This window comes from Chiloscyllium punctatum, chromosome 7 (genome assembly GCF_047496795.1).
Source record: "Chiloscyllium punctatum isolate Juve2018m chromosome 7, sChiPun1.3, whole genome shotgun sequence".
NCBI classification, from domain to species: domain Eukaryota; kingdom Metazoa; phylum Chordata; class Chondrichthyes; order Orectolobiformes; family Hemiscylliidae; genus Chiloscyllium; species Chiloscyllium punctatum.
The window spans coordinates 91,112,029-91,137,280 of NC_092745.1; the positions used below are offsets into that span (position 1 = coordinate 91,112,029).

General features: G+C 41.5%; 1 protein-coding gene across 1 annotated transcript in view; it reads right to left on the minus strand.

Annotated features, from left to right (window-relative positions):
• LOC140479915 (ras-related protein Rab-3B) overlaps window positions 1–25,252 on the minus strand; it is a 168,501-nt gene that overhangs the window by 11,937 nt on the left and 131,312 nt on the right. Inside the window, exon 4 of the mRNA XM_072574288.1 lies at window positions 8,200–8,324. Coding sequence (XP_072430389.1) covers window positions 8,200–8,324 — 125 coding nt within the window. The remainder of the gene's footprint in view (window positions 1–8,199; window positions 8,325–25,252) is intronic.

A 25,252-nucleotide genomic window follows, 5' to 3' on the forward strand; every position in this document is an offset into this window, starting at 1 on the left:
CAGCCCCTGTTAGTAACTTTAAGTGAATAATTGATTCCTGTGGAACCTTATGTTAAAGCCAGAGTTAGACATTTTCCACTAAGAAGAATAATAATATACATGTTGAAAAACTGTACCATATATGCAGCACTTAGCATTCCTAGATAAAATAGCTGGCAAAATAAAATATATTATTAAATATGAAAGAAGTACTATATGTACCTTAAAGAATTAAACTCACCCATACAGTACTCTTAGGTCAACTAGGCCCCACCTAGTGGCAGAGGTTGATTAATGCAGGTAGCGGTCAACCTGAATTGCATGATCCACAAGGGAAGTTTTATTCCAGAATAAATTGACAGTTTATAATGTAACCAATGTAAATATTAAGCTAGCTTTCAAATATCACACAAGCCTCCAGAAAGGTACACAGAGTTTATTTTACTGTGAGTCTGAACTGAGAGTAAAAATCAAAAAAACTGCCGATGCTGGAAATCTGAAACAAAAACAGAATTTGCTGGATATACCTGGCAGGTCTGGCAGCATCTGTGGCGAGAAAGCAGTTAATGATTTGGATCTAGTGACCCTTCTGATGAAGAGTCACAAGATTCAAAAAGTTCACTGTGCTTTCTTCCCACAAGGTCTGCTGAGTTTCTCCAGAAACGTCTGTTTTCATCAGCCAAATACATGTTGTGACTCCAATAGAAGGGTTGGTCTGGGAATGCTGTGGTGAGTAGCTCACCTCCTGACTGTCTTCCCAAAGCCCATGCACCATCAACAAGACATACAAAGATTTTATGGATTAATCCCCACTTGCCTGGATAAATGTAGCTCCACTAACACTCTTGACAATCCAGCCAAAGCAGCATACTTCACTGGCACCCAACAGGTGCACTGTTTTGTGTTACTGACCAAGCGGAATGCTGTTAAAAGTTGTATTCTGCTCATGTGAAAGGGAACAGAGCAGATGAGACTCCTACAGATTTTGGGAATGGAAATTTGCTGAGGTGTGCCTTGCTGATGATAATCAGATTCAGAAAAATTACACAGGCGTTGCAATCATTGTTGAAGGATATTGGACACTTGTGGCACTTTTAATGATTGTATGACATCTGATTTGGCACATAGTGACTGTGCGACAATTCCTACATTTTTACATATCCTCCAGAAGCATGGTACATCACTAAAGAGGTTTTGTAAGACATATTTTGGTTGCATTAATTATTTAACAAATTTGATATATCAATTGCATGTGAAGTAATAAAAACAAAAATTGGTGGAAAAGGTCTGACAACATCTGTGGAGGAAAATCAGAGTTAATGTTTCAGGTCAAGTGACCCTTCCTCAGAACCTAGGCAAAAGTGAGTACTGCAGATGCTGGAGATTAGAGTCAAGACTGTGGTGCTGGAAAATCACAGCATGTCAGGTAGCATCTGAGGAATAGGAAAATCGATGTTTCGGGCAAAAGCCTTTCATCAGGAATGAGGCTGGGAGCCTCGCGGGTGGAGAGATAAATGGGAGGGGGTGGGGCTGGGGGGGAAGGTAGCTGAGAGTGCAATAGGTGAATGGAGGTGGGGGTAAAGGTGATAGACTGGAGGGGAAGGTGGTGCAGATAGGTGGGAAGGAAGTTTAACAGATGGGACAGGTCATGAGGATGGTGCTGAGCTGGAAGGTTGGAACGAGGGTAAGGTGGGGCAAAGGGAAACAAGAAAACTGGTGAAATCCACATTGATGGAGTGTTGGAGGGTCCCGAGGCATCCTCGCATAGCGCTTCAGAGAACATCTCCAGGACATCCGCACCAACCAACCCCACTGTCCCGTGGCCAAACACTTCAACTCCCACTCCTACTCTGTTGAGGACATGTAGATCCTGGGCCTCCTCTATTGTCACTCCCTTACCATCTGAAGCTTGAAGGAAGAACCCCTCATCTTCCGCCTCGGGATCTTCCAACTCCATGGCATCAGTGTGGATTTCACTGGTTTCCTCATTTCTCCTCCCCCCACCTTACCCCTGTTCCAACCTTCCAGCTCAGCACCATCCTCATGACCTGTCCCCTCTGTCCAACTTCCTTCCCACCTATTTGTACCACCCTCCCCTCTGACCTATCACCTTTACCCCCACCTCTATCCACCTACTGCACTCTCAACTACCTTCCCCCCAGCACCATCCCCCCTCCCATTTATCTTTCCATCTCAGACGCTCTCTTCCTCAGAACCTATTAAGTAATGTTTAATTTAAATTGATTTTGGATTTCCAGTTGCAGCAAAAGCCATAAAATATGAATCTTGTTCTTCAGTTCTTATCATCAGCTACTGGGAAATCATCTTTTTAAAGGTTATCAGTCTCTATGGGAATTGTAACAACTTTTTAATTACATTTCTACTGGTAGGCTAGCAGAAGACTGAAAGCAGTATTAATGAACAGATGGTCTTTAAGATCTGCCTGACTATTATTAATCGTGAGAATAACATCATATGGATGTGAAGGTAGATTTAGGAGGATAGTTTGTTTCTCTGCAACTCATTGGACTGGCAATACTTTTTGTTGTCTCCTACTACACACACAGGCATTTACCAAGGCGAAAGCACTTTTTTATTGTGACCTATTCATTCCATTGGTGATGGACTTATTGAAGAACAATAAAATCTATATCATACATTTAATCCTCACTGAAGAGACGAGCTACAGGAGGGAACGAGTATTTATTTGACAGAGAAGCATGACCAGCAAATCTATAAATGATGCTGACTCTTGGTACGAATCACTGACATACTTCTGTGGGGACAGCTTCAGCTTCCACAGCTTGTACATTTGTATGATAAATATATACATAATATGGCAGATGGTAATTTTTATTAAGAGTACATATCTCACTTTTCCTCATCCAGTTCAATTACATAAACTTCTAGGTTAATTTCCATGCTTGCTTTTAATTTTTAGCACCTTGGAGAGTAATAGGGAAAATGCACTATAAAAGTTTTTGACAGGACTCTTAGAAAAAGGGAGAAAGGCAGTGAGAAGCAATTTTTTTTACCTTCATCCTTTGTTCTTTAATGTTTGTTGAAATTTTGGGGGAAACAATTGTGGTCTGACATTTCAGGGTGACTTTACAGTAATTCAATAAATTGGTGCTAACTGTTTGAAAACTGGTTATGACTATAAGTCCCTACTTAACTTACTCAACTCATTTGACACTCATCAGCACAACCAAGTAACATTTCTAGTTTCATTTTCACATATTTACCACAAATGTCCATTTCTATGGCTTGCCTGCAGAAGTGACCTGTTCCACAACACTTCTGAAATTACCTTCAGTTCCCCTTCTCCCACTGCCATCACTGTCTCCTGCCACTGTCTCCCAACTTTCCTCTGACTTTGCCTCCTGACATTTTCCTAGCCTTGGTGTTATCTTTAGAGCTGGACTCTGATCTTCAGCTGCTCCCTTTTCCTAGTTCCAGTTCTGAAGTCACATTGGAGAGCTGGGATGTATCTAGGGCATTGGCATCAAGTCATTGATTGGTGTAGACTTTGGTTGCTACCTGTATTAATCAATCTCTGCCACTAAGTGGAACCTGGTCAATCTAAGTGTATAAGTCAGTTTAATTTTTCTATGATAGAGGGCAAAATAGTAAATGGAATACAACGTGTGAAAGTGTTATTCACTTTGCTAGGAAGAAGAGGTGCAGACTATTTTCTAAATGGGGAAAAGCTTCAGAAATCTGAAATACAAAAGGACTTAAGCCAGCTGCAGTAGTGAGTATAATGGATTCTTTCTTGATTATATGTTTTTGGAGAGAAGTCTCTTGATTAAACTTAAAATATAAGCCATAGCTATTAATTTAACCTGGGGCAGTGTTTGTAGAGGAATAAGACGGTGTTATTTTCTGGGTCTGTAGTTGTGAAGGAGCAAAAATGGCCTTTGCAGTGATATGTACTTCTTGTCAGATGTGGGAGTGTAAAGACAGTTTAAGGATTACTGCGGATTATAGCTGCCATAAATGCTGTTGGATGAGAATCTTATCAGATCGAGTGGATCGGTTGGAGAGACAGATAGAAATGATGAGGAATTTGCAACAACAGTATGTGATGGATGGCAGATATAGGAAGGGGGGAAAGTCTCAGATACAGTCACATAGATGGGTTAACTCCAGGAAGGGTAAGAGAGGTAAGTAGCTAGTGAAGGAGTCTTTTGTGGATATACCCATTTCAAACAGGTAAGCTGTTTTGTAAAATGTAGGGGTGCTGGATTCTCAGGGGAACGTAGCACGAAGTTTCTGGCGTTGAGACTGGCTCTAATGCAACGAGGGGTACGTCGGCTTCCAAGAGATTAAATGTGTTAGGAGATTCTATAGTTAGAGGTACAGACAGACGTTTTTGTGGCCAGCAGAGAAAACGCAGAATGGTGTGTTGTTTCCCTGGTGCCAGGATCAAAGATGTCTCAGAGAGGGTGCAGAATGTTCACACGGGGGAGAGGGACCAACAGGAGGTCATTGTCCACATTGGAACCAACGACATTGGAAAGGGAAATGTTGAGACTCTGAAGGGAGATTACAGAGAGTTAGGCAGAAATTTAAAAAGGAGGTCCTCAAGGGTAGTAATATCTGGATTACTCCCAGTGCTACGAGCTAGTCAGGGCAGGAATAGGAAGATAAAGCAGATGAATGCATGGCTGAGGAGCTGGTGTATGGGAGAAGGATTCACGTTTTTGGATCATTAGAACCTTTTTTGGGTAGAAGTGACCTGTACAAGAAGGACGGATTGCACCTAAATTGAAAGGGGACTAATATACTGACAGGGAAATTTGCTAGAACTGCTTGGGAGGATTCAAACTAGTAAGGTGGGGGGGTGGGACCCAGGGAGATAGTGAGGAAAGAGATCAATTTGAGACAGGTACAGCTGAGAACAGAAGTGAGTCAAACAGTCTGGGCAGGCAGGGACAAGGTAGGACTAATAAATTGAACTGCATTTATTTCAATGCAAGGGGCCTAACAGGGAAGGCAGATGAACTCAGGGTATGATTAGGAACACGGGACTGGGATATCATAGTAATTACGGAAACATGGCTCAGGGATAGGCAGGACTGGCAGCTTAATGTTCCAGGATACAAATGCTACAGGAAGGATAGAAAAGGAAGCAAGAGAGGAGGGGAAGTGGCATTTTTGATAAGGTATAGCATTACAGCTGTGCTGAGGGAGGATTTTCCTGGAAATACATCCAGGGAAGTTATTTGGGTGGAACTGAGAAATAAGAAAGGGATTGTATTACAGACCCCCCAGTAGTCAGAGGGAAATTGAGAAACAAACTTGTAAGGAGATCTCTGCTATCTGTAAGAATAATAGGGTAGTTATGGTAGGGGATTTTAACTTTCCAAACATCGACTGGGACTGCCATAGTGTTAAAGGTTTAGATGGAGAGGAATTTCTTAAGTGTGGACAAGACAATTTTCTGATTCAGTATGTGGATGTACCGACTAGAGAAAGTGCAAAACTTGACCTACTCTTGGAAAATAAGGCAGGACAGGTGACTGAGGTGTCAGTGGGGAGCACTTTGGGGCCAGCGACCATAATTCTATTCATTTTAAAATAGTGATGGAAAAGGATAGACCAGATCTAAAAGTTTAAGTTCTAAATTGGAGAAAGGCCAATTTTGACGGTATTAGGCAAGAACCTTCGAAAGCTGATTGGAGGCAGATGTTCGTAGGTAAAGGGATGGCTGGAAAATGGGAAGCCTTCAGAAATGAGATAACAAGAATCCAGAGAAAGTATATTCCTGACACGTTGAAAGGGAAGGCTGGTAGTAATAGGGAATGCTGGATGACTAAAGAAATTGAGGGTTTGGTTAAGAAAAAGAAGGAAGCATATGTCAGGTATAGACAGGACAGATAGAGTGAATCCTGAGAAGAGTATAAAGAAAGTAGGAGTATACTTAAGAGGGAAATCAGGAGGGCAAAACGGGGACATGAGATAGCTTTGGCAAATACAATTGAGGAGAATCCAAAGGGTTTTTACAAATATATTAAGGACAAAAGGGTAACTTGGGAGAGAATAAGGCCCCTCAAAGAGCAGTAAGGCAGCCTTTGTGTGGAGCCTCAGAAAATGGGGGATATACTAAACGAATATTTTGCATCAGTATTTACTGTGGAAAAGGATATGGAAGATATAGACTGTAGGGAAATAGATGGTGACATCTTGCAAAATGTCCAGATTACAGAGGAGGAAGTGCTGGATGTCTAGAAACAGTTAAAGGTGGATAAATCCCCAGGACCTGATCAGGTGTACCCGAGAACTCTGGGAAGCTAGGGAAGTGATTGCTGGGCCTCTTGCTGAGATATTTGTATCATCGATAGTCACAGGTGAGGTGCCGGAAGACTGGAGGTTGGCAAATGTGGTGCCACTGTTTAAGAAGGGCGGTAAAGACAAGCCAGGGAACTATAGACTGGTGAGCCTGACCTCGGTAGTGGGCAAGTTTTTGGAGGGCATTCTGAGGGACAGGATGTACATGTATTTGGAAAGAGAAGGACTGATTCGGGATAGTCAACATGGCTTTGGGTGTGGGAAGTCATGTCTCACAAACTTGATTGAGTTTTTTGAAGAAGTAACAAAGAAGATTGATGAGGGCAGAGTAGTAGATGTGATCTGTACGGACTTCAGTAAGGCGTTCGACAAGGTTCCCCATGGGAGACTGATTAGCAAGGTTAGATCTCATGGAATACAGGGAGAACTAGCCATTTGGATACAGAACTGGCTCAAAGGTAGAAGAAAGAGGGTGGTGATGGAGGGTTGTTTTTCAGACTGAAGGCCTGTGACTAGTGGAGTGCCACAAGGATCGGTGCTGGGCCCTCTACTTTTTGTCATTTACATAAATGATTTGGATGCGAACATAAGAGGTACAGTTAGTAAGTTTGCAGATGACACCAAAATTGGAGGTGTAGTGAACAGCGAAGAGGGTTACCTCAGATTACAACAGGATCTGGACCAGATGGGCCAATGGGCTAAGAAGTGGCAGATGGAGTTTAATTCAGATAAATACAAGATGCTGCATTTTGGGAAAGCAAATATTAGCAGGACTTATACACTTAATGGTAAGGTTCTAGGGAGTGTTGCTGAACAAAGAGACCTTGGAGTGCAGGTTCATAGCTCCTTGAAAGTGGAGTCGCAGGTAGATAGGATACTGAAGAAGGCGTTTGGTATGCTTTCCTTTATTGGTCAGAGTATTGAGTACAGGAGTTAGGAGGTTGTGTTGCGGCTGTACAGGACATTGGTTAGGCCACTGTTGGAATATTGCATGCAATTCTGGTCTCCTTCCTATTGGAAAGATGTTGTGAAACTTGAAAGGGTTCAGAAAAGATTTACAAGGATGTTGCCAGGGTTGGAGGATCTGACCTACAGGGAGAGGCTGAACAGGCTAGGGCTGTTTTCCCTAGAGCGTCGGAGGCTGAAGGGTGACTTTATAGAGGTTTACAGAATTATGAGGGGCAACGATAGGATAAATAGACAAAGTCTTTTCCCTGGGGTCAGGGAGTCCAGAACTAGAGGGCATAGGTTTAGGGTGAGAGGGGAAAGATTTAAAAGAGACCTAAGGAGCAACTTTTTCACGCAGAGGGAGGTTTCTGTGTGGAATGAGCTGCCAGAGGATGTGGTGTAGGCTGGTACAATTACAACACTTAAGAGGAATTTGGATGGGTATATGAATAGGAAGGGTTTGGAGAGATATGGGCCGGGTGCTGGCAGGTGGGACTAGATTGGGTTGGGATATCTGGTCGGCATGGACGGGTTGGACCAAAGGGTCTGTTTCCATGCTGCACATCTCAATGACTCTATGACTCTAATTCTGAACAAGGATTATAAGATTAATGTGCAGGCCCATAAAGAAAATAGTCTGCCACTCTTCTAGCCAGTCCAAGATCTCCTGCAGCCTTCCCACTTCCTCAACACTATCTGTCCCTCCATCTATCTTTGTGTCATCTGAAAACTTAGCAACAATGCCCTCAGTTCTAATAAACTAATCATATGCATTATCCAGTTCTTCATGACCTGAATTTAATATTTTAGTTATGAATAACACAAGTATTTTCCATACTAAAACACTAATGAATGCTGATAATCTTCTCACTGTGCCCTTCCAAAACACATTTTTATTTAAATACACACTAAGATTTAAAAACTAATCAGAAACATCAACATTAACAAAGGATAAAAGGGAACATAACAAGCACCTACCTAGCTGATCAGCCAGATGTTTTCCTTTCTCAACAGGAATTACGCGTTCGTCCTCCATATCACACTTATTTCCAACAAGGATGACTTGCGCATTGTCCCATGAGTAGGTTTTGATTTGCGTTGCCCTGTTTATGTAAGTGGCAAAAGTTAGAAGAAATTTTCTAAACAATCCATATTGAACACCAATTGCCTTTGCTTCTTTTGAGAAGAAAATTTCCTGTAAATACAGACAAATATGCATTATAATTTTCACTTACACAGAGAAATGATCTCTTTCACATTTTGAAGGGTCATCTACCATTAGCAAATGGTAAATTAACTCATATTATGAATCGTACCCTCAACATATTATTAATTATTCATTTTCCATTGGATGGACATACAAATCAGCCATTTTCTGAATGAATAGAGGAATAGGCTTGAACTGAATGAGTTACCCCTATTTCCTTTTCATAGTTGGTCCAACTTTTTCAACAATTAGTTGTACGTTTTATCATCTTTAAACTATTTACTATCATTGCGGCAAACAGTAAAAACATGTTCCTTTTAACTTCCACAAGTTCTGTATGAACCTTTTAATGCTTTCTAATGCTCATGAAGATAACATATTATCTGACTAGATTGAAAATTGGGTTAGCAAGAGAAAGGATAATAAATCTAAAAATGTATCATAGTGTGGCAAGTCATTTCTAGCACCTTGCAGGAGTCTGTTTTGAGTCTCCTACTCACTGTCTTCGAACTACGCAAGAAGAATAGGAACATACCATTCAGTGGTCAAGGCTGCACCGCCATTCAATAAGATCATGCTTTTGGTCTGTTTAAGTTCCTCATTCCCATATACCTCTGATAATCCTTTATTTCCTCTGTCTAATAAAAATCTATCTACTTCTGTTTTTAGAAGTATTCAATAATCCCGCCCCAACTGACTTCTGATGGAGTGAGTTTCAAATCAATTGACTCTGAGAAAATATTTCTTCTATCTTTGTGCAGAAAATGTAACCCCTAATTTCAAAACAGTGCCCCTAGTTTTGGACTGAATTACAGGAACAATCATTATTTCCATGTCCAACTAATCAAGACTGTTCAGGATCATCCACCTTTAATTAAGCCACCCCACACTAATGTGTTTCTACTGGTCCAAACTCCAGTAGAAACAAGCCCAGTCTGTCCAACCTAATCTCAAAAGATTACTTGTTCATTTCAGGTATCAATCTGGTAACCTTCCTCTGAACCACTTTGAATATATTTACATCCTTCTTTAAATACAAATATCAAAATCATACACAGTATTCAAGATAAGGTCTCATGATGCTTCGCATAACGGAAGCATAGCATCCTTACTCTGATGTTCAATACATATAATCTAATGCTATAAATTTGCTGAAGGTAATAAATTATCATATCGCTGGTTAAGGAGTATAAGTTTAGTTGAAAACATTCAAAGAAATATAAACCACATGAACAGGTTGCATAAGGGATGACTGATGGACTTTACTGCCTGTTGTGTTTGTCTCAAAGTCAATATGCCAGTACTCACAGAAACATATAATGCCAATTGTCTGAATTCTTTGTTGCCAGAGCTGTTGTGTAATTGGTCTTCAAATAATTTTTCAAATATCTACCACCAAAATATTGTATGTGTTTGTTTGCCACCATGATGTAATTTTGCATTTTGCTTAGATTTTTTACCTGATGTGGCAATGGCTTATTGCCCTGATAACATAATATACTGGTTGTGGATATTACAACACTCTCAAACAAAAACTAACAAACTTAAATGACCCAGTACAACCCATGGACAAAACCAATGTCGTCTGCAAAATTCCATGGAAGGACTGCCACAAACACTACGTAGGACAAACAGGAAGAAAGTTAGCCACCAGGATACTCGAACACCAGCTAGCCACAAAAAGACACAACCCTCTCTCCCTCATAGCCCTACACATGGAGGAAAAAAAACACCATTTCGACTGGGATAACACATCTATCCTGGGACAGGCTAAGCAAAGACATGCCAGAGAATTCCTAGATGCCTGGTACTCCAACCACACGCCATAAACAAACACACAGATCTAGATACCATCCATCAACCCTTCAGAAAACGAACAGAAAATGACATCACCACAAACTCCAGGAACCCCATCCAGGACAAACATATAAATAGAAAGCAGGAAACAACAGCTTTGCTTCACTTGGAGGTCGCCACTGATGATGTTACCTAGCCAGGTAATGAAACGTCTGGATATCAAACCTACAGCTCAGCGAGCAAACCTACACCCTAAACCTCAACCTGAGCTACAAACCTTCACAAGCCTTGCATATTACAGAATTGACAAATCCAACAAAAGTTTATTGTAGCTATATACTATATATAATCATTGCATTGTTCAAGTATATCAGTGCCTGGTCTAATATTAACCTTTCAAGTAATAGAGAGCAGCATGCTTCATGTAGCATGTCATGCTTCAAGTGCTCCTAGTTAAGGTGGAGTATGAGATCTTCAAACTCTGAGGTCATATTGTACAATATAATGAGTATGTCCCTTAAAAGAAAACTTCCCAAGTGCTTCCCAAACATTTTCTCATTGTAATCACCATTTTGGTGTATGAAGGTTGCCCAGACCTTTTTGAGGAGGATGAGTGAGATGTGTGTGCATATGAGAGATAGAGAGAGAGAGAGAGAGAGAGAGACAGAAAGAAAGAACACTGGGGTTGTAGATCCATTGAGTGTGTGGTGGAGGTGAGGCCTGTGAGAATGTCAGAGAAAAAAGCAGTTTAATCCACAGTTTCTTTTCAGCAAAATGCCCCTTCTGACCTGCTAGGCACTCTTCTTTTTACAAGGACAACATTAGGGTTTACAAGGTCAGGCATTTAGACCCTGCCCACAATTTAAAAGGATCATGCAGCTTTTTGCACTTAGTCAGAGCTCCACACCAGTCATTGTTGCAATGGAGCCTGCAACCTCAAAATTTGGAGGAAGTGAGGACTGCAGATGCTGGATATCAAAGTCGAGAGTGTGTTGCTGGGAAAGCACAGCATGCTTCATGTAGCATGTCATACTTCAAGTACTCCTAGTTAAGGTGGAGTATGAGATCTTCAAACTCCTGATTCTTTATGCCCGAAATGTTGATTCTCCTGCTCCTTGGATGCTGCCTGACCTGCTGTGCTTTCCCAGTAACACACACTCAACAACCTCTCAGTTTGGAAAACTCTAATAGAAACTGGAACAAAATACAGAAAATACATGCAGGCAATGAACTATCTTATTTTGAGAGTGCTGAGGTTAAAATGAGAAGTATCTGAACGTGATCATAGACCTGAAATATACATTTAATTCACAAGCCAATGTGAATTTTAATCAAGTACTGGATTGCATTACAAGCCATTTGTTTAAAATAAACAAATTATTCTACCTTTATGCACCTTAGCAATGAAGCTCTGACTGAAATAATGTGTATAATTTGAGCAATTTAGCTTCAAAAGAGTATTGAAGACAGAGTAAGGGAAAGTCAGACAAAGGTATTTGAAGGTGTTAGTGTATGGTGAGAAGCTCAGAACTAAAATTGCTTACACTAGAGAAAAGGAAGACCTAAGAGAAATGAGAGATAATACTTTAGCACCGGTAAAACAGAGCAAAAGCAGAGTACAAAATCAATAAGCCTCATAACAGACAAGATCAGAAAGATGCTCCCTTCATTCAGTCGTGAAAATAGATCAAAGTAGCTTTACTTATTTGATACTTTCCAATGTTTTAAGGTTGAGCTATTGCCACATTGTATCACTCAATGCTCGGAGATGCTGCAATATACTTTGCTGCTTTCCTTTCAACTTTTTTTTAAGGCAGTGACATTGTTAGGGGAAGACTTGCACTTATATATCACTATGCATGATCAAAGGACTTTCCAAAGTATCTGCAGTATTTTTGACGAAAGTTGAAGTCTGTTGAAACATAGAAAGTGTGGCAGTCAATTTGCATAAACAGCAATGTGAGAACAACCAGGTTTACTTCAGTTTTGTTCACTGAGGGATAAATATTAATCAAGACACCTAGGATAACTCCCCAGCTCAATTTTGAGATGGGATCATTTACATCCACCTGAATATATTATCTCCTCTGAAGGTCAGCACTTCCAACTTCACAGCACTCTCTATTACCGCACCAGGAAGTCAGCTTTTACATTCGTGCTCAAATCCTGAGTTGGAATTGACTCCACAACTCCCAGATTCAGAGTTGAGAGTCCAAACAATGGAGCCATAGCTGACATAATGAATTCCTCAACAGGGAGTGGGGTAAGATTGTGGGCGACGTAGTTAATTCCATACTTACTTGACATCTGTGAGTATACAGTCGATTCTGCTATAATGCATGTTTCTTCAATTGGAGAATTGGCTTTAACGATTGAAGAATTTAGATTGTTATTGTAAAATATGAACTTCCCTTACATGTACTGACTCTGATGCCATCCCGGCCCCATAAGTTCAAATGGCTATTGCGCGATTTTCTTATGTAAGATTATATGAGAACGGAACTATCGTGTTATATCAAAACTGACTGTCCTTTTAGCAAATGTTTCATCTATCACAGGTGTATTTTTGTTATCTCCAGACTTAACGGTCCCAACATACTCATAGCCTGCTTCCATCCTCCATGAATACGAATTCATCTAAGACTCTGCTCACTCTATTCTAACTTGTACTGAGTCCCATTCATTGTCAAATTAGCATACTTGTTTTCAAACACCTTCATCACCTTACACTTCTCTATCTCTGTAATCTCCTCCACTAGAAAGTGCCATCATTTCTGAAAGAGATAAACCTTCTCGGTCACATACAACAGAATTGAAACTGATTCCTTGTAAGTGATTTAATCTAGACACATCAGCAACAATCATGAGAGAAACAAGTTTCAATGTGAATATTATAGTTGGAGATCAGGATTCTGTGGCCATTTTACCCATCAAATTGGGTATAAATACAAGTACACAATCCTTTATCCAAAACACTTGGGACCAGCTGGTTTTCGGAGTTCGGAATTTTTCGAATTTCGGAATACGTGGCAATTTGACGATGAAATTTTTTAAAATCTTACCGAACAGCAGACTCACTGTGAGTACTACAGGCCCTGAGACAGAATTGAGGCCTGCTAGTGCTGGGTCACACCCACCCTCGTTGCATCAGAGTGACATGCACTTTGGTTTGAATTGAATCAGGAATTAGAGGCTAATGCAAGATTGGGTATCAATCTTATTAATATTAATTGAACAAGTGCATTTGTCACCTCCATGGTAAGCTTTTCCTTTGAAAAACTGAATTATGGATTGTGACTCAAAATAACTCCAGAGGAGTTGAATGGAATAACATTGTAATATTTGGCTGTAATTTGTGTGAAGCGTGTGAGGCTGAGGTGAGGCAGATGGTACGTTGTCCAGTGTGTAATTTAGTGGAGCAATTATTGAAGGTACTGTAGTTGAAGATGCATATACTGATATTAACTCCTTGAGTAGGTGAAGTAACAACCATTTGTAGACCTGCATTCATTTCCTTGGGCTCATACCCAAGTTCATCTAGATAGTATCCTGCCCTTTGGATAGATTAACCCTCCGTCTCTCCACTTTCTCTACCCAAAGCCTCCATTGCAGCATCTTAGAAAATCCTATGTCAACAGAAAATACAATGATTGTAATGAGGTCAGCCAGATAGACCTCACAGAATATGAGTTCTCTCACTAGAGCTGTTAATCTGGTCCAATCAAGAAGCTCTGGCTGAGGATATAAACAGGAATGTCAGAGTTTAACTCTGAGAGCTGGCTATGAGGAAGATGGATCAGTGTCAAGGACTCTCCACAGAAAAATAAAGTGTGGTTTGGTGACTGGATATCAGTCTCTGTGGAGTTATTTCAGAGGTGATAAGAATTTCCTGAAGAAATTCACTTACTACAGTTGTTGAGTTGGGGTAAGTATTTCTACCATCATGCCATTATTTGGGGAGTTTAGTTTGTTTAATCCTGCCAGTGAAGACTGGGCCCAAGTTATGGAAAGAATGCATTATTTTTTTCCAGGTAAATAACATTGGGGCAGATGGAAAACAATGAGTAATTCTCCTGACTGCCTGAGAACCCAGAGCTTTTTGTGGTTATAAGAAGCCTAACTTTCCCTGAAGTATTAGATTCTAAAATCTTTCAGATTTAGTTAAGGAATATCATGCTCAAGCCTCCCCTAATTCTGAGATGCTGTCAGTTTTACTTAGCAATTTAAGAACAAGGGGAATCTATTTCAAGATTTTTGACTAGATTGATGACTGGCAGAGGGATGTTAATTTGGTTTAAACTTCATGAGGATGCTGAGAAACTGATTGGTATGTGGGATTAATGGTGTACCCATGTAGAAGTGCCTATTAGCTGAAGCTTAAGTGGACTTCAAACATGTACTACAATTGGCTTTAATATTGGAAAATGCAGGAAGTGGAGCAGTTGAGTTGCAGGGTATTCTAATGGAAGTGGAGACCCTCACCAGGCCGACTGAGCTTGAGGGACACCACTTGAGTGAAGGCAATTGCATAGACTCACTCAGGACATATCCTGAACAGAGGGACTTTAGGTCATTCTACAGCAAAACACCAAAACAAAACAAAACCTCAGCCAAATGGTTAACATTTTCTTCATGATCCGGGCTGGGCCATTGTAGTTGCTGTCATCTTGTGGACTGAGACAGCAAAGAAGTCCCACTAGACCTAAATGGATTAAGAGAATTCATAGGCTGGTATCCAGATTAGTGCACACTCTGAAAAGTTCACTTACATCTGGTTTGAAACAGTAAAGTTGCTAAGCAACATCCAAATCAAAACAAACAAAATAAATGTTGGGCTAAATGGTCACTGGTTCTAATGGAGGTCAATACCAGCATGACTATCTCAATGATATACTCTGGCTCCAACCGTTAAATTTGCACAAGACCTCAGCTAGATTGCAAACCTTCACCAGGGAACTTGTACACATTAACAGTATAACGTCGGTTCTGGTCTGGGAAGTCGTTGGTTCAGTTACCATTAGTTGGAGTGAAAGATTTGAGCCCACTATTGATGGGAGAAAGATTCACTTAGATTGGCTCAACATTTTTCGGTTAGAAAACGGCTGCCTGAGTGAAGTTCTGACTAAATGCCTGGAATTTATCAGGAAGGTCCAGGGACTATCAAAAGAGCCAATACCACCTTGTCTGTTGAGCAGGAAGCAAAGCCACAATTCTGCAAGGCCTGCACAGTGCCATATGCCTTCCAGGCAAAAGTGGATGCAGAAATCAGACGGCTAGAAAGCGAAGGAATAATCAAAACAGTTTGCGGAATGAGAAACACTGGTCGTACTAATTGTGAAGCTTGAACGGTCAGTTTGTCTTTGTGGGGATTTTAAACAAACAGTAAACCACTTTTTGGAGTTGGATAAACATCCAGTCCCTCACACAGAGGATTTACATGCAAAGCTAGCAGGGGTGCTATCCTTCACAAAGCTGGACATGAGCAATGAGTACTTGCAACCGCAGTTCGATAAGGATTCCCAGAAGTATGCTCCAATTAATACCTCTAAGGATTTGTAGAAATATATGGGACTGCCATTTGGGGTATCATCAGCCTGTGCAACCTTTCAGCAGACGGTGGAGAACATCTTCCAAGGTCTACCTCAAGTCACCATTTATTTAGCTGACATGCTAACTACAGGGAAAACTAAGAAGGAGCACTTACAGAACTTGAACATAGTCCTTAGACCTTTCTCCCATGCGGCCATATGCCTTACTAAAGAAAAAGGTGTGTTCCTGGCACCTAAGTGATCTATTTGGGCTACAGACTCAACAGGACGAGGTTATACCATTTGGAAGATAAAATGGGGGCAATCAAATGTCTGTACTTGGGCTTAGGTCTTTTCTTGGGCTGGTAAATTATTACTGAAGTTCACACGTAATCTGGCTTTCATCCTGGAACTTTTGCATCATCTCTTTAAAAAGGGTCAGCTTTGGTTGCATAACCAAGCCAAATCTTTCAGAAAAGTGGAAAAACAGCTATCATCGTCTAAGGTGTTGCCACACTATGATCCTAAGCAAAATCTGGAATTGACATGTGATGCCTCCCTGTACAGCATCAGGGTAATATTAGCTCATAGGTAGCCCAAAGGAAAGGAACACCCAATAACGTATGCGTCCAGAACTTTGGTGAATACAGAGTGTAAATATGCCCAGTTAGAGAAGGAAGGTTTGGCAGTCATGTTTGGAGTCAGGAAGTTCCACCAATACCTTTACAGATGCAAATCTGCAATAGGAACGGACCACAAACTACTGCTAGGTCTACTGAAAGAGGACAGGCCAGTGCCTCCCATACCTTCAGGCCGAATTCAGCGGTGGGGTCTAATATGAAGTGAGTATAATTACAAGTTGGAACCCAGTCTGGGAGGCCAAGTAGCAATTGCAGATGAATTGAGCCACCTCCTGCTGGCAGATATACCATTGGTGTTACCACCACTGGAAGAGTCCGTAATGGTATTAAACTTTCTGGATGCACTTCCAGTCAAAGCTGACAATGTCAGACTTTGGTTTCCCCCATCATCACCAACTGTTTCAGTTTTGCCAAGACCGGACTTTTCTGCATCCAAAGGGCTGTCTCAGCCAGAACTGAACCTGGAGAGACCAGGTCAAAATAGAGGATGGCATATTATTATGGGGAGCAAGAGTGATTGTCCCGAGAAAAGCTTGCTGCCAGATACTGGCTGAACTCCTCCAGGTAATCCAGGGGTTTCCAAAATGAAGATTTGACAAGAGGTTATGTCTGGTGGCCAGGATTTGATGCAGACATAGCCACATTGGTAGGTCAGTTCCCACAAGGACAAACTTGCCACCAGCAACTCCCCCACATTCATGGGGATGGTTGGGTAAATCCTAGACTCAATTACACATTGACTACGCAAGACCTTTCATGGGGTCAATGTTCTTACACGTTGTGGATGCCTGCTCAAAGTAGCTAGATGTGCACAGCATTCATCCATCAAACATGGGGGCAATGACAGAAAAACTGAGCACATCTTTTGCATTCCTGGAAGTGTTGGTCACAGGTAACGGGCCACTGTTTACCAACAGGGCATTTGAGCATTTCCTAAAGTTGAATGACATTCAACATACATGAACATACCATCCATCATCCAATGATCTGGTAGAAAGGGCTGTCCAAACTTTGAAGGCAGGCTTAAAGGAACAGCCAGGTAAAAACAATGACTGCAGACGCTGGAAACCAGATTCTGGATTAGTGGTGCTGGAAGAGCACAGCAGTTCAGGCAGCATCCAAGTAGCTTCGAAATCGACGTTTCGGGCAAAAGCCCTTCATCAGGAAACAGCCTACAGCTTCACTAGATACTAAACTGTCCAGGTTCCTATTTGATTTTAGGACCACCCTTCATGCAACTACAGGGATAATTCCAGAAGAGTTCATAACTGGAAGAAGACCTCACTCCAAGTTAAATCTGATCTTCCTGGACCCCAGTTCTGGGAACAAAATGTCATCAGGAACTCCAATGCCAAACACAAGACTCCACTAAGAAAGAGAGACAGTTCAGTCCAGGGTTTGAAGTTTGGTGTAGGAACCATGGCAACGGCCCTGCATGGGTAAGAGGCATGGTCAACGTGAGGTCAGGTCCATTGACGTGTAAAGTTTGGGCAGGTGTGACAGTTCTGAACAAGCATAGGGACCATATGAAAGCTGCAACTTTGCAAACTGTGCAGGAGTAAAGCATGCCTGGCTCCTTGGCTGCCTTTCCATCTTTCGTGGAACTCATTTGTTCTCCTGCTCTGTCAAGTGTTGAAGATACCTTGGAACCTGAGGTAGACATGGTGGATGTCAATGCCTAATGCTTTTGCTGCCTGAAGGGGAGAATGATTTTTTTTTAGACACTCCAGGCGCAAGAGGCGAGCTTCTGTGCGTTACATGTAGCCCATATCAGAGTTGAAGGACCCTGCCCTGGGAAGAGCTACAAAAAAAACTGGCCAATGCCCCGGACTCAGTTGGAGAGGGAAAGTAGTGATTTTAATAAGGTACACCAGGTGGACATCATACAATGAGTTCTGATTGGATCAGATTAATAGACCTAATCAGGGAGCTCTGGCTGACAGATACAATATGGAGTGTCAGAGGTTCTGTTCACTTTGAGAGCTGGATCAGTATCAAGGACACTCCATATGTAAATAAAAGGTGAATTGGTGACAGAATACTTATTTGAGAAAGTGCTGGAGAAACTTAGCAGGTTTGATAGGATTAATGTTTCGAGTCCAATGATTTCTTTTTGGCAACTAAAGGAAAGAAGAACATTTTGTGGCCCTCTTTCTCTCAAATTGTGTGCTCATTCAGTGTTCTTCTAGCTCACACTCTCTTCTGTAACTTGTTCTTGCACCTGTTCCAGCCACAATGTACCAACTCCTCTCTAAGAGATGCAGTTGTCTTATGTGGTGCTAGCCTTTCATGGTTTTGCATCCTCTGCTCCAGTGTTCAGCCACTCAGCAGTTCACCTCATGTTAGTTATCTGCAGAAGTCATTTAAATGAGCACTCAGCACTTATTTCTAAGCACCACATACTTTGTAAGTTGTCTGTTAAACTGCCTGTCGAATGGAGAAGGGGGACAAGGAGGAAGAATCTATTAAGTGATTTGTGACATACAGAAGAAAACAGATCAATGGAAAACCGATAGAATAAACATCTCAAGAAAAGAAATAAAGTCAAATGGTGTAGGGAAAGAAATCAATTAAATTGATTGAAACAAAGTGAAATCTGTTCCAAACATTGTTACTCACAGAACGGATTAAAATGAACAAATGTGACTTTAGTAAATGTGGATTGTTGAGCAGCAGTCATGTCCTGATCAAGCAAGGAAAGTGAGGTAATTAATGTGATATCTTTCACATGGCAGTACACAATGCAACTTGCTTCACATCATAACTTCAATGTTCTGACAACACAAAAGTTATAATAACTAACAGCAAGTCAACTTCCAACTTCCAAGTCTTAATAGAGAACATGCTTTCTCTCAACTGATGCTACCAGGCAATGCTAAGTCTCTCCAGAATTTCTGTTTTAGGTTTCCAGCATCTGCATTCTTTGTTTTAATAGATATGTTTCTAAGTTATGGAATTCCTATTTTAAAGTAAAGGTTACCTTGAGTAAGATGGAGAAAACCTATACAATCATGCAATTACCAATTTTAACACTCAACAGCAAGCCAGAAATTTCCTTTCAATAGCATGGACAGCATGTACTGCAGAGGGAGTCATGTGAATGATTGAAAAGATCAACATTGTCATCAACTGTTTATAGTTCATTCCTCGTTAGCAGGTCAAAGCAGTTACTATACTACTCAAATATATTACAATTAGGAATCTGGTAAACCATTCATCAAGTTTCTACCACCTAACCCACTGAATGCCATGATCAACATGTTAACTATATTAGAATTAGTGCACTTCACAAAGTTCAGGTGTCACTCTTTGCTGCCATGAGTTTGCCTCCATCCCTTGAAAGTTATATGACAAGGTTTAGAGTTACATTTTTAAATTTACTCTGCTGAATATGTAAGATGTAACAACAGAGTTATTAGGTGCTAAAGTGAGTTAGTAGGTGCTAAAAACAGAACTGCTTATGTTCTCTAGCTACTTGGTAACATAATTTACATACTTCTTTCATCCATGCTGCCACATCCCTCATCTGTTTCCATGTTCAAAGTGGCTGGCATTTCCTACCAGCTATCCTGCACTGCCACTTCTGGAGTGCCAACCAGGTCAACTGCCACAATGACTGATCCAGTGTGTAAACAGGGGGGATATGATTCCCTCCTAAAACCATTTTAAAGTTAAATAACATTGTTTTAAAAGAATTCTTATTTTACTCCAAGGAATACCTGTCACCCCTTCAAGTCTACACACTTTGCAAACTGGCCTCTAGCTGACTAGATATGTCAAACTTTCACAGTTCACAGCCTCAGTAACTTCTAACTAAATCTACCAAGTCTCAAACGAACCTCTTTCAGCTATCCAGTCCTGGTTCCATCCCTAAATTTCCCTTGCCACCATGATAACAGCATATCAACTTCATGATATATCCATTAAAACACAGAGTGGACATTACCAATTTGTCCCACCCAATACATCTTGGCAAGGACTAAGAACTGTACCATTCACTTCTTGAAAAAGGTTCCATTACTTTGAGCATGATTTATTTGCATTATAGTTAGGATAAAAGTGAAAATAAAATGATTATTTTGCTATTGAACGGTTAAGAGTTTTATCTGTAAATCTTCACATAGTCTTCACACTCATCCCCACAGTAAACATTATAAGCCATTTCTCAAATGTTCAGTTTATAGTTCATTTTATTATTAACCTTTTTCATCTTAGCACATAGTTACATTTCCAAGTTTCTGATATTTAAGATTGTTGCTACAATTTGAAACTTAAAACAATGAGTATACCCTCAGCTCCATTTAAGACAAAAAATATCTTATTTGACCAAGCAATGATAATCTGAAAATATTTCAAATACTGCTACTAATACTCTCAATACCTGAACTTTGCCAATATTTTGAAAGCAATCATTGTTAGTTCCGCACATTCAACAAATGGCTCCCACTGGTTATGTAAGCAACCATTAAGGGGTGTTAATAAATGTATGGTGAGTAACACACATAGAACATAGAACATTACAGCTCAGTACAGGCCCTTTGGCCCTCAATGTTGCGCCAACCTATGAAACCAATCTGAAGCCCATCTAACCTATGCTGTTCCATTTTCATCTATATGTCCATCCGATGACCATTTAAATGCGCCTAAAGTTGGCGAGTCTAAACTACTGTTGCAGGCAGGCTGTTCCATGCCTCTATTACTCTCTGAGTAAGGAAACTACCTCTGAAATGTGTTCTATATCTATCACCCCTCAATTTAAAGCTATGTCACCTCGTGCTGGCCATCACCTTCTGAGGAAAAAGGCTCTCACTGTCCAAACTATCCAACCGGGCACCAAGATCTCTCTGTTCATCTCCATTATTAAGAATCTTACCATTACCCCAGTACTCTTTATTCCTATTACTCCTTCCAAAGTGAATCATCTTACACCTTTCTGTATTAAACTCTATTTGCCGCCTCTCAGCCCAGCTCTGCAGCTTATCTATGTCCCTCTGTAACCCACAACATCCTTCGGCACTATCCACAACTCCATTGACCTTAGAGCCATCCACAAATTTACTGACCCACCTTTCTACGTTCTTGTCCAGGTCATTTATAAAAATGACAAACAGCAGTGGCCCCCAAAACAGATCCTTGCAATATACCACTAGTAATCGAACTCTGGGATGTAAGTTTCCCATCAACCACCACCCTATGTCTTCTTTCAACTAGCTAATTTCTGATCCAACCCGCTAAATCACCCTCAAGCCCATACCTCTGTATTTTGTGCAATAGCCTACTGTGGGGAACCTTATCAAATGTCTTACTGAAATCCAATATCGATAACTTCGTCTTTTCCAGTGTGAATACTGACAAAAAATATTCTTTAGCATTTCCCCTACCTCCTCAGACTCCACGCACAACTTCCCACAACTTTCCTTCATTGGCCCTAATCTTACTCTAGTCATTCTTTTATTCCTGATATACCTATAGAAAGCCTTAGGGTTTTCCTTGATCCTATTTGCCTGGCTCGTCTTAGTTCTCTCTTTAGGTCTTTCCTGGCTAACTTGTAACTCTCAAGAGCCTCAACTGAGCCTTCATGTCTCATCTGAACATAAGCCTTCTTTTTCCTCTTCACAAGAACTTCAACTTCTTTAGTAGACCACAGTTCCCTCGCTCGGCAACCTCCTCCCTGCCTGGCAGGTACATACTTATCAAGGACACACAGTAGCTGTTCCTTGAATAAGCTCCACATTTCAATTGTGCCCATTCCCTGCAGTTTCCTTCCCATCCTATGCGTCTTAAATCTTGCCTAATGGCATCATAATTGCCTTTCCCCCATCTACAACTCTTGCTCTGTGATCTATACCTATACTTTCCCATTGCTAAAGTAAATGGAAACACACACAGCATGCCACCCCCCTACACACACAGGCCTTCCAACATACACAGATACCCCCACACACACGGAGCCCCCTCCACACACATTGCCGCCCCCACATACAACAGAGACTCCCCCCCACACACACACGCATGCACATGCACATACACACAGACACACGTTGCATAACTTTTAAATGCAAGTTTAATTTTGTTCAATAACAACTTTTATGTAATGAAATTGATCAAAATTTATCAAAGGAAGAGTCATAAACAATACTGAGCAATGAACAGTAAATTGGGGATTTGAATGAAACAGGCAAATTCCAAAATTACAAGTAAGTGGTCTTGGAGGCAACTTACTAACGGACTTGAAAGCTATGAACAGATTTGATAGGATCGATGCGGAGAAACTGTTTCCACTCAGGTGTGACTCTAGCCAGCCATTAATAAATCATTGAAAGCATTTAGTTGAAGGTTCTTTCTACTGAGACTGGTAGGATTGAGAATCTTACTGGTATGTGGAGTGTTTGAAACAAGTTGTTTCAAACTTGGTGCTTTAGCTTGGTGCCTATGTTAGGGAGATTGGGTTAAAGGGATATTGGAACACAAAGGATCATGTAATTAATGGAAGGACAATGTGTGAAGGATAAACACAGGCCAATCGGGCTGATTGTTCCCACATCATACACCATCCACTTCAGTGTAGTGACTACAGTTAAAACACATTCCTCCAAACGTTCAATGACTCTTCATCTTCATTTATTGTCTGAAATATTGATTTTCCTCCATGAATATCACCAACAAAAATGAGGATCTGTTTCATTAGCCAAGAGATCGCTGTCTGCTTTTCATACCCCAAACTCATAAGATGTTGAACACATAATTATTGCATAAATATATAAACAACTATTAAAGATATTCTTGTGATCGGTAATTCAATTGCAAAACAATAAACATAAAAATTAATGCCTGTATTTGTAATGACTTATTACTTAAGAGCTAGAATTGAATGACCATAATCACAAACATCACTAAACTCACTTTCTGCAGATGTGTTTTTTTTTAACTAATGAGTACATTTTTAGGTATGGTTACATAGTGGTTATGTTGCTGGACTAATCATCCAGAGGTCTGGACTAACAATCAAAGACAAGTTCCACCAAGCTTGCTGAGGTATTTAAAATCAAATTGTTACACTATGATTTAAAAACCAGTATCTGTAAAGGTGATCAAGTAATAGATTAGCCTAAAGATCCACCTAGTTCAGTAATGTGTTCTAGGGAAGTAAATCTGATGACCTTATCCAGTCTGACTAACATGAATTCCACAATGTGGCCACTTTTAAAATTTATCTCTGAAAGGCCTATCAAGCCAGACAATTGTCATTAAAAAGGTCATCCACCACCACTTTCTAAAGAACGATCCGGGACTGGAAGTAAATGCTGGTCTTAGCAACATGCCACCTTCACGTAATAAATACCAAGACTGTACATCATTTTCACGAAAAATGACAATTGGCATTTCCATATCAGAAGAACAAGTTATAAGGAACTGTAGAAAGACAACACCTGAGGGTTGAAAATGTGTTGCTGGAAAAGCGCAGCAGGTCAGGCAGCATCCAAGGAGCAGGAGAATCGACGTTTCGGGCATGAGCCCTTCTTCAGGAACGAGGAAAGTGTGCCAAGCAGGCTAAGATAAAAGGTAGGGAGGAGGGACTTGGGGGAGAGCGGAGGAAATGCGATAGGTGGAAGGAGGTTAAGGTGAGGGTGATAGGCCGGAGTGGGGGTGGGGGGGCGGAGAGGTCAGGAAGAAGATTGCAGGTTAGGAAGGAGGTGCTGAGTTTGAGGGTTGGGACTGAGACAAGGTGGGGGGGAGGGGAAATGAGGAAACTGGAGAAATTGGAGTTCATCCCTTGTGGTTGGAGGGTTCCTAGCTGGAAGATAAGGCGCTCTTCCTCCAGCCATCGTGTTGCTATGGTCTGGCAATGGAGGAGTCCAAGGACCTGCATGTCCTTGGTGGAGTGAAAGGGGGAGTTGAAGTGTTGAGCCACGGGGAGTTGGGTTTGTTGGTCCGGGTGTCCCAGAGGTGTTCTCTGAAACGTTCCGCAAGTAGGTGGCCTGTCTCCCCAATATAGAGGAGGCCATATTGGGTGCAGCTGATGCAGTAAATGATGTGTGTGGAGGTGCAGGTGAATTTGTGGCAGATATGGTTGGATCCCTTGAGGCCCTGGAGGGAAGTAAGGGGGGAGGTGTGGGCACAAGTTTTGCATTTCTTGCGGTTGAAGGGGAAGGTGCAGGGAGTGGAGGTTGGGTTGGTGGGGGGTGTGGACCTGACGAGGGAGTCACGGAGGGAGTGGTCTTTTCGGAACGCTGATAGGGGAGGGGAGGGAAATATATCCCTGGTCGTGGGGTCCATTTGGAGGTGGCGGAAATGACGACGGATGATACGATGTATATGGAGGTTGGTGGGGTGGTAGGTGAGGACCAGTGGGGTTCTGTCCTGGTGGCGATTGGAGGGGTGGGGCTCAAGGGCGGAGGAGTGGGAAGTGGAGGAGATGCGGTGGAGAGCATCGCCGACCACGTCTGGGGGAAAATTGCGGTCTTTGAAGAAAGAGGCCATCTGGGTTGTTCGGTATTGGAACTGGTCCTCCTGGGAGCAGATGCGGCAGAGACGAAGGAATTGGGAATATGGGATAGCGTTTTTACAGGGGGCAGGGTGGAAGGAGGTGAGGTCTAGGTAGCTGTGAGAGTCGGTCGGTTTATAGTAAATGTCCGTGTTGATTCGGTCGCCCGAGATAGAAATGGAGAGGTCTAGGAACGGGAGGGAGGAGTCTGAGACGGTCCAGGTAAATTTGAGGTCAGGGTGGAAGGTGTTGGTAAAGTGGATGAACTGTTCAACCTCCTCATGGGAGCACGAGGCAGCACCGATACAGTCATCGATGTAGCAGAGCAAAAGGTGGGGAGTGGTGCCAGTGTAGCTGCGGAAGATGGACTGTT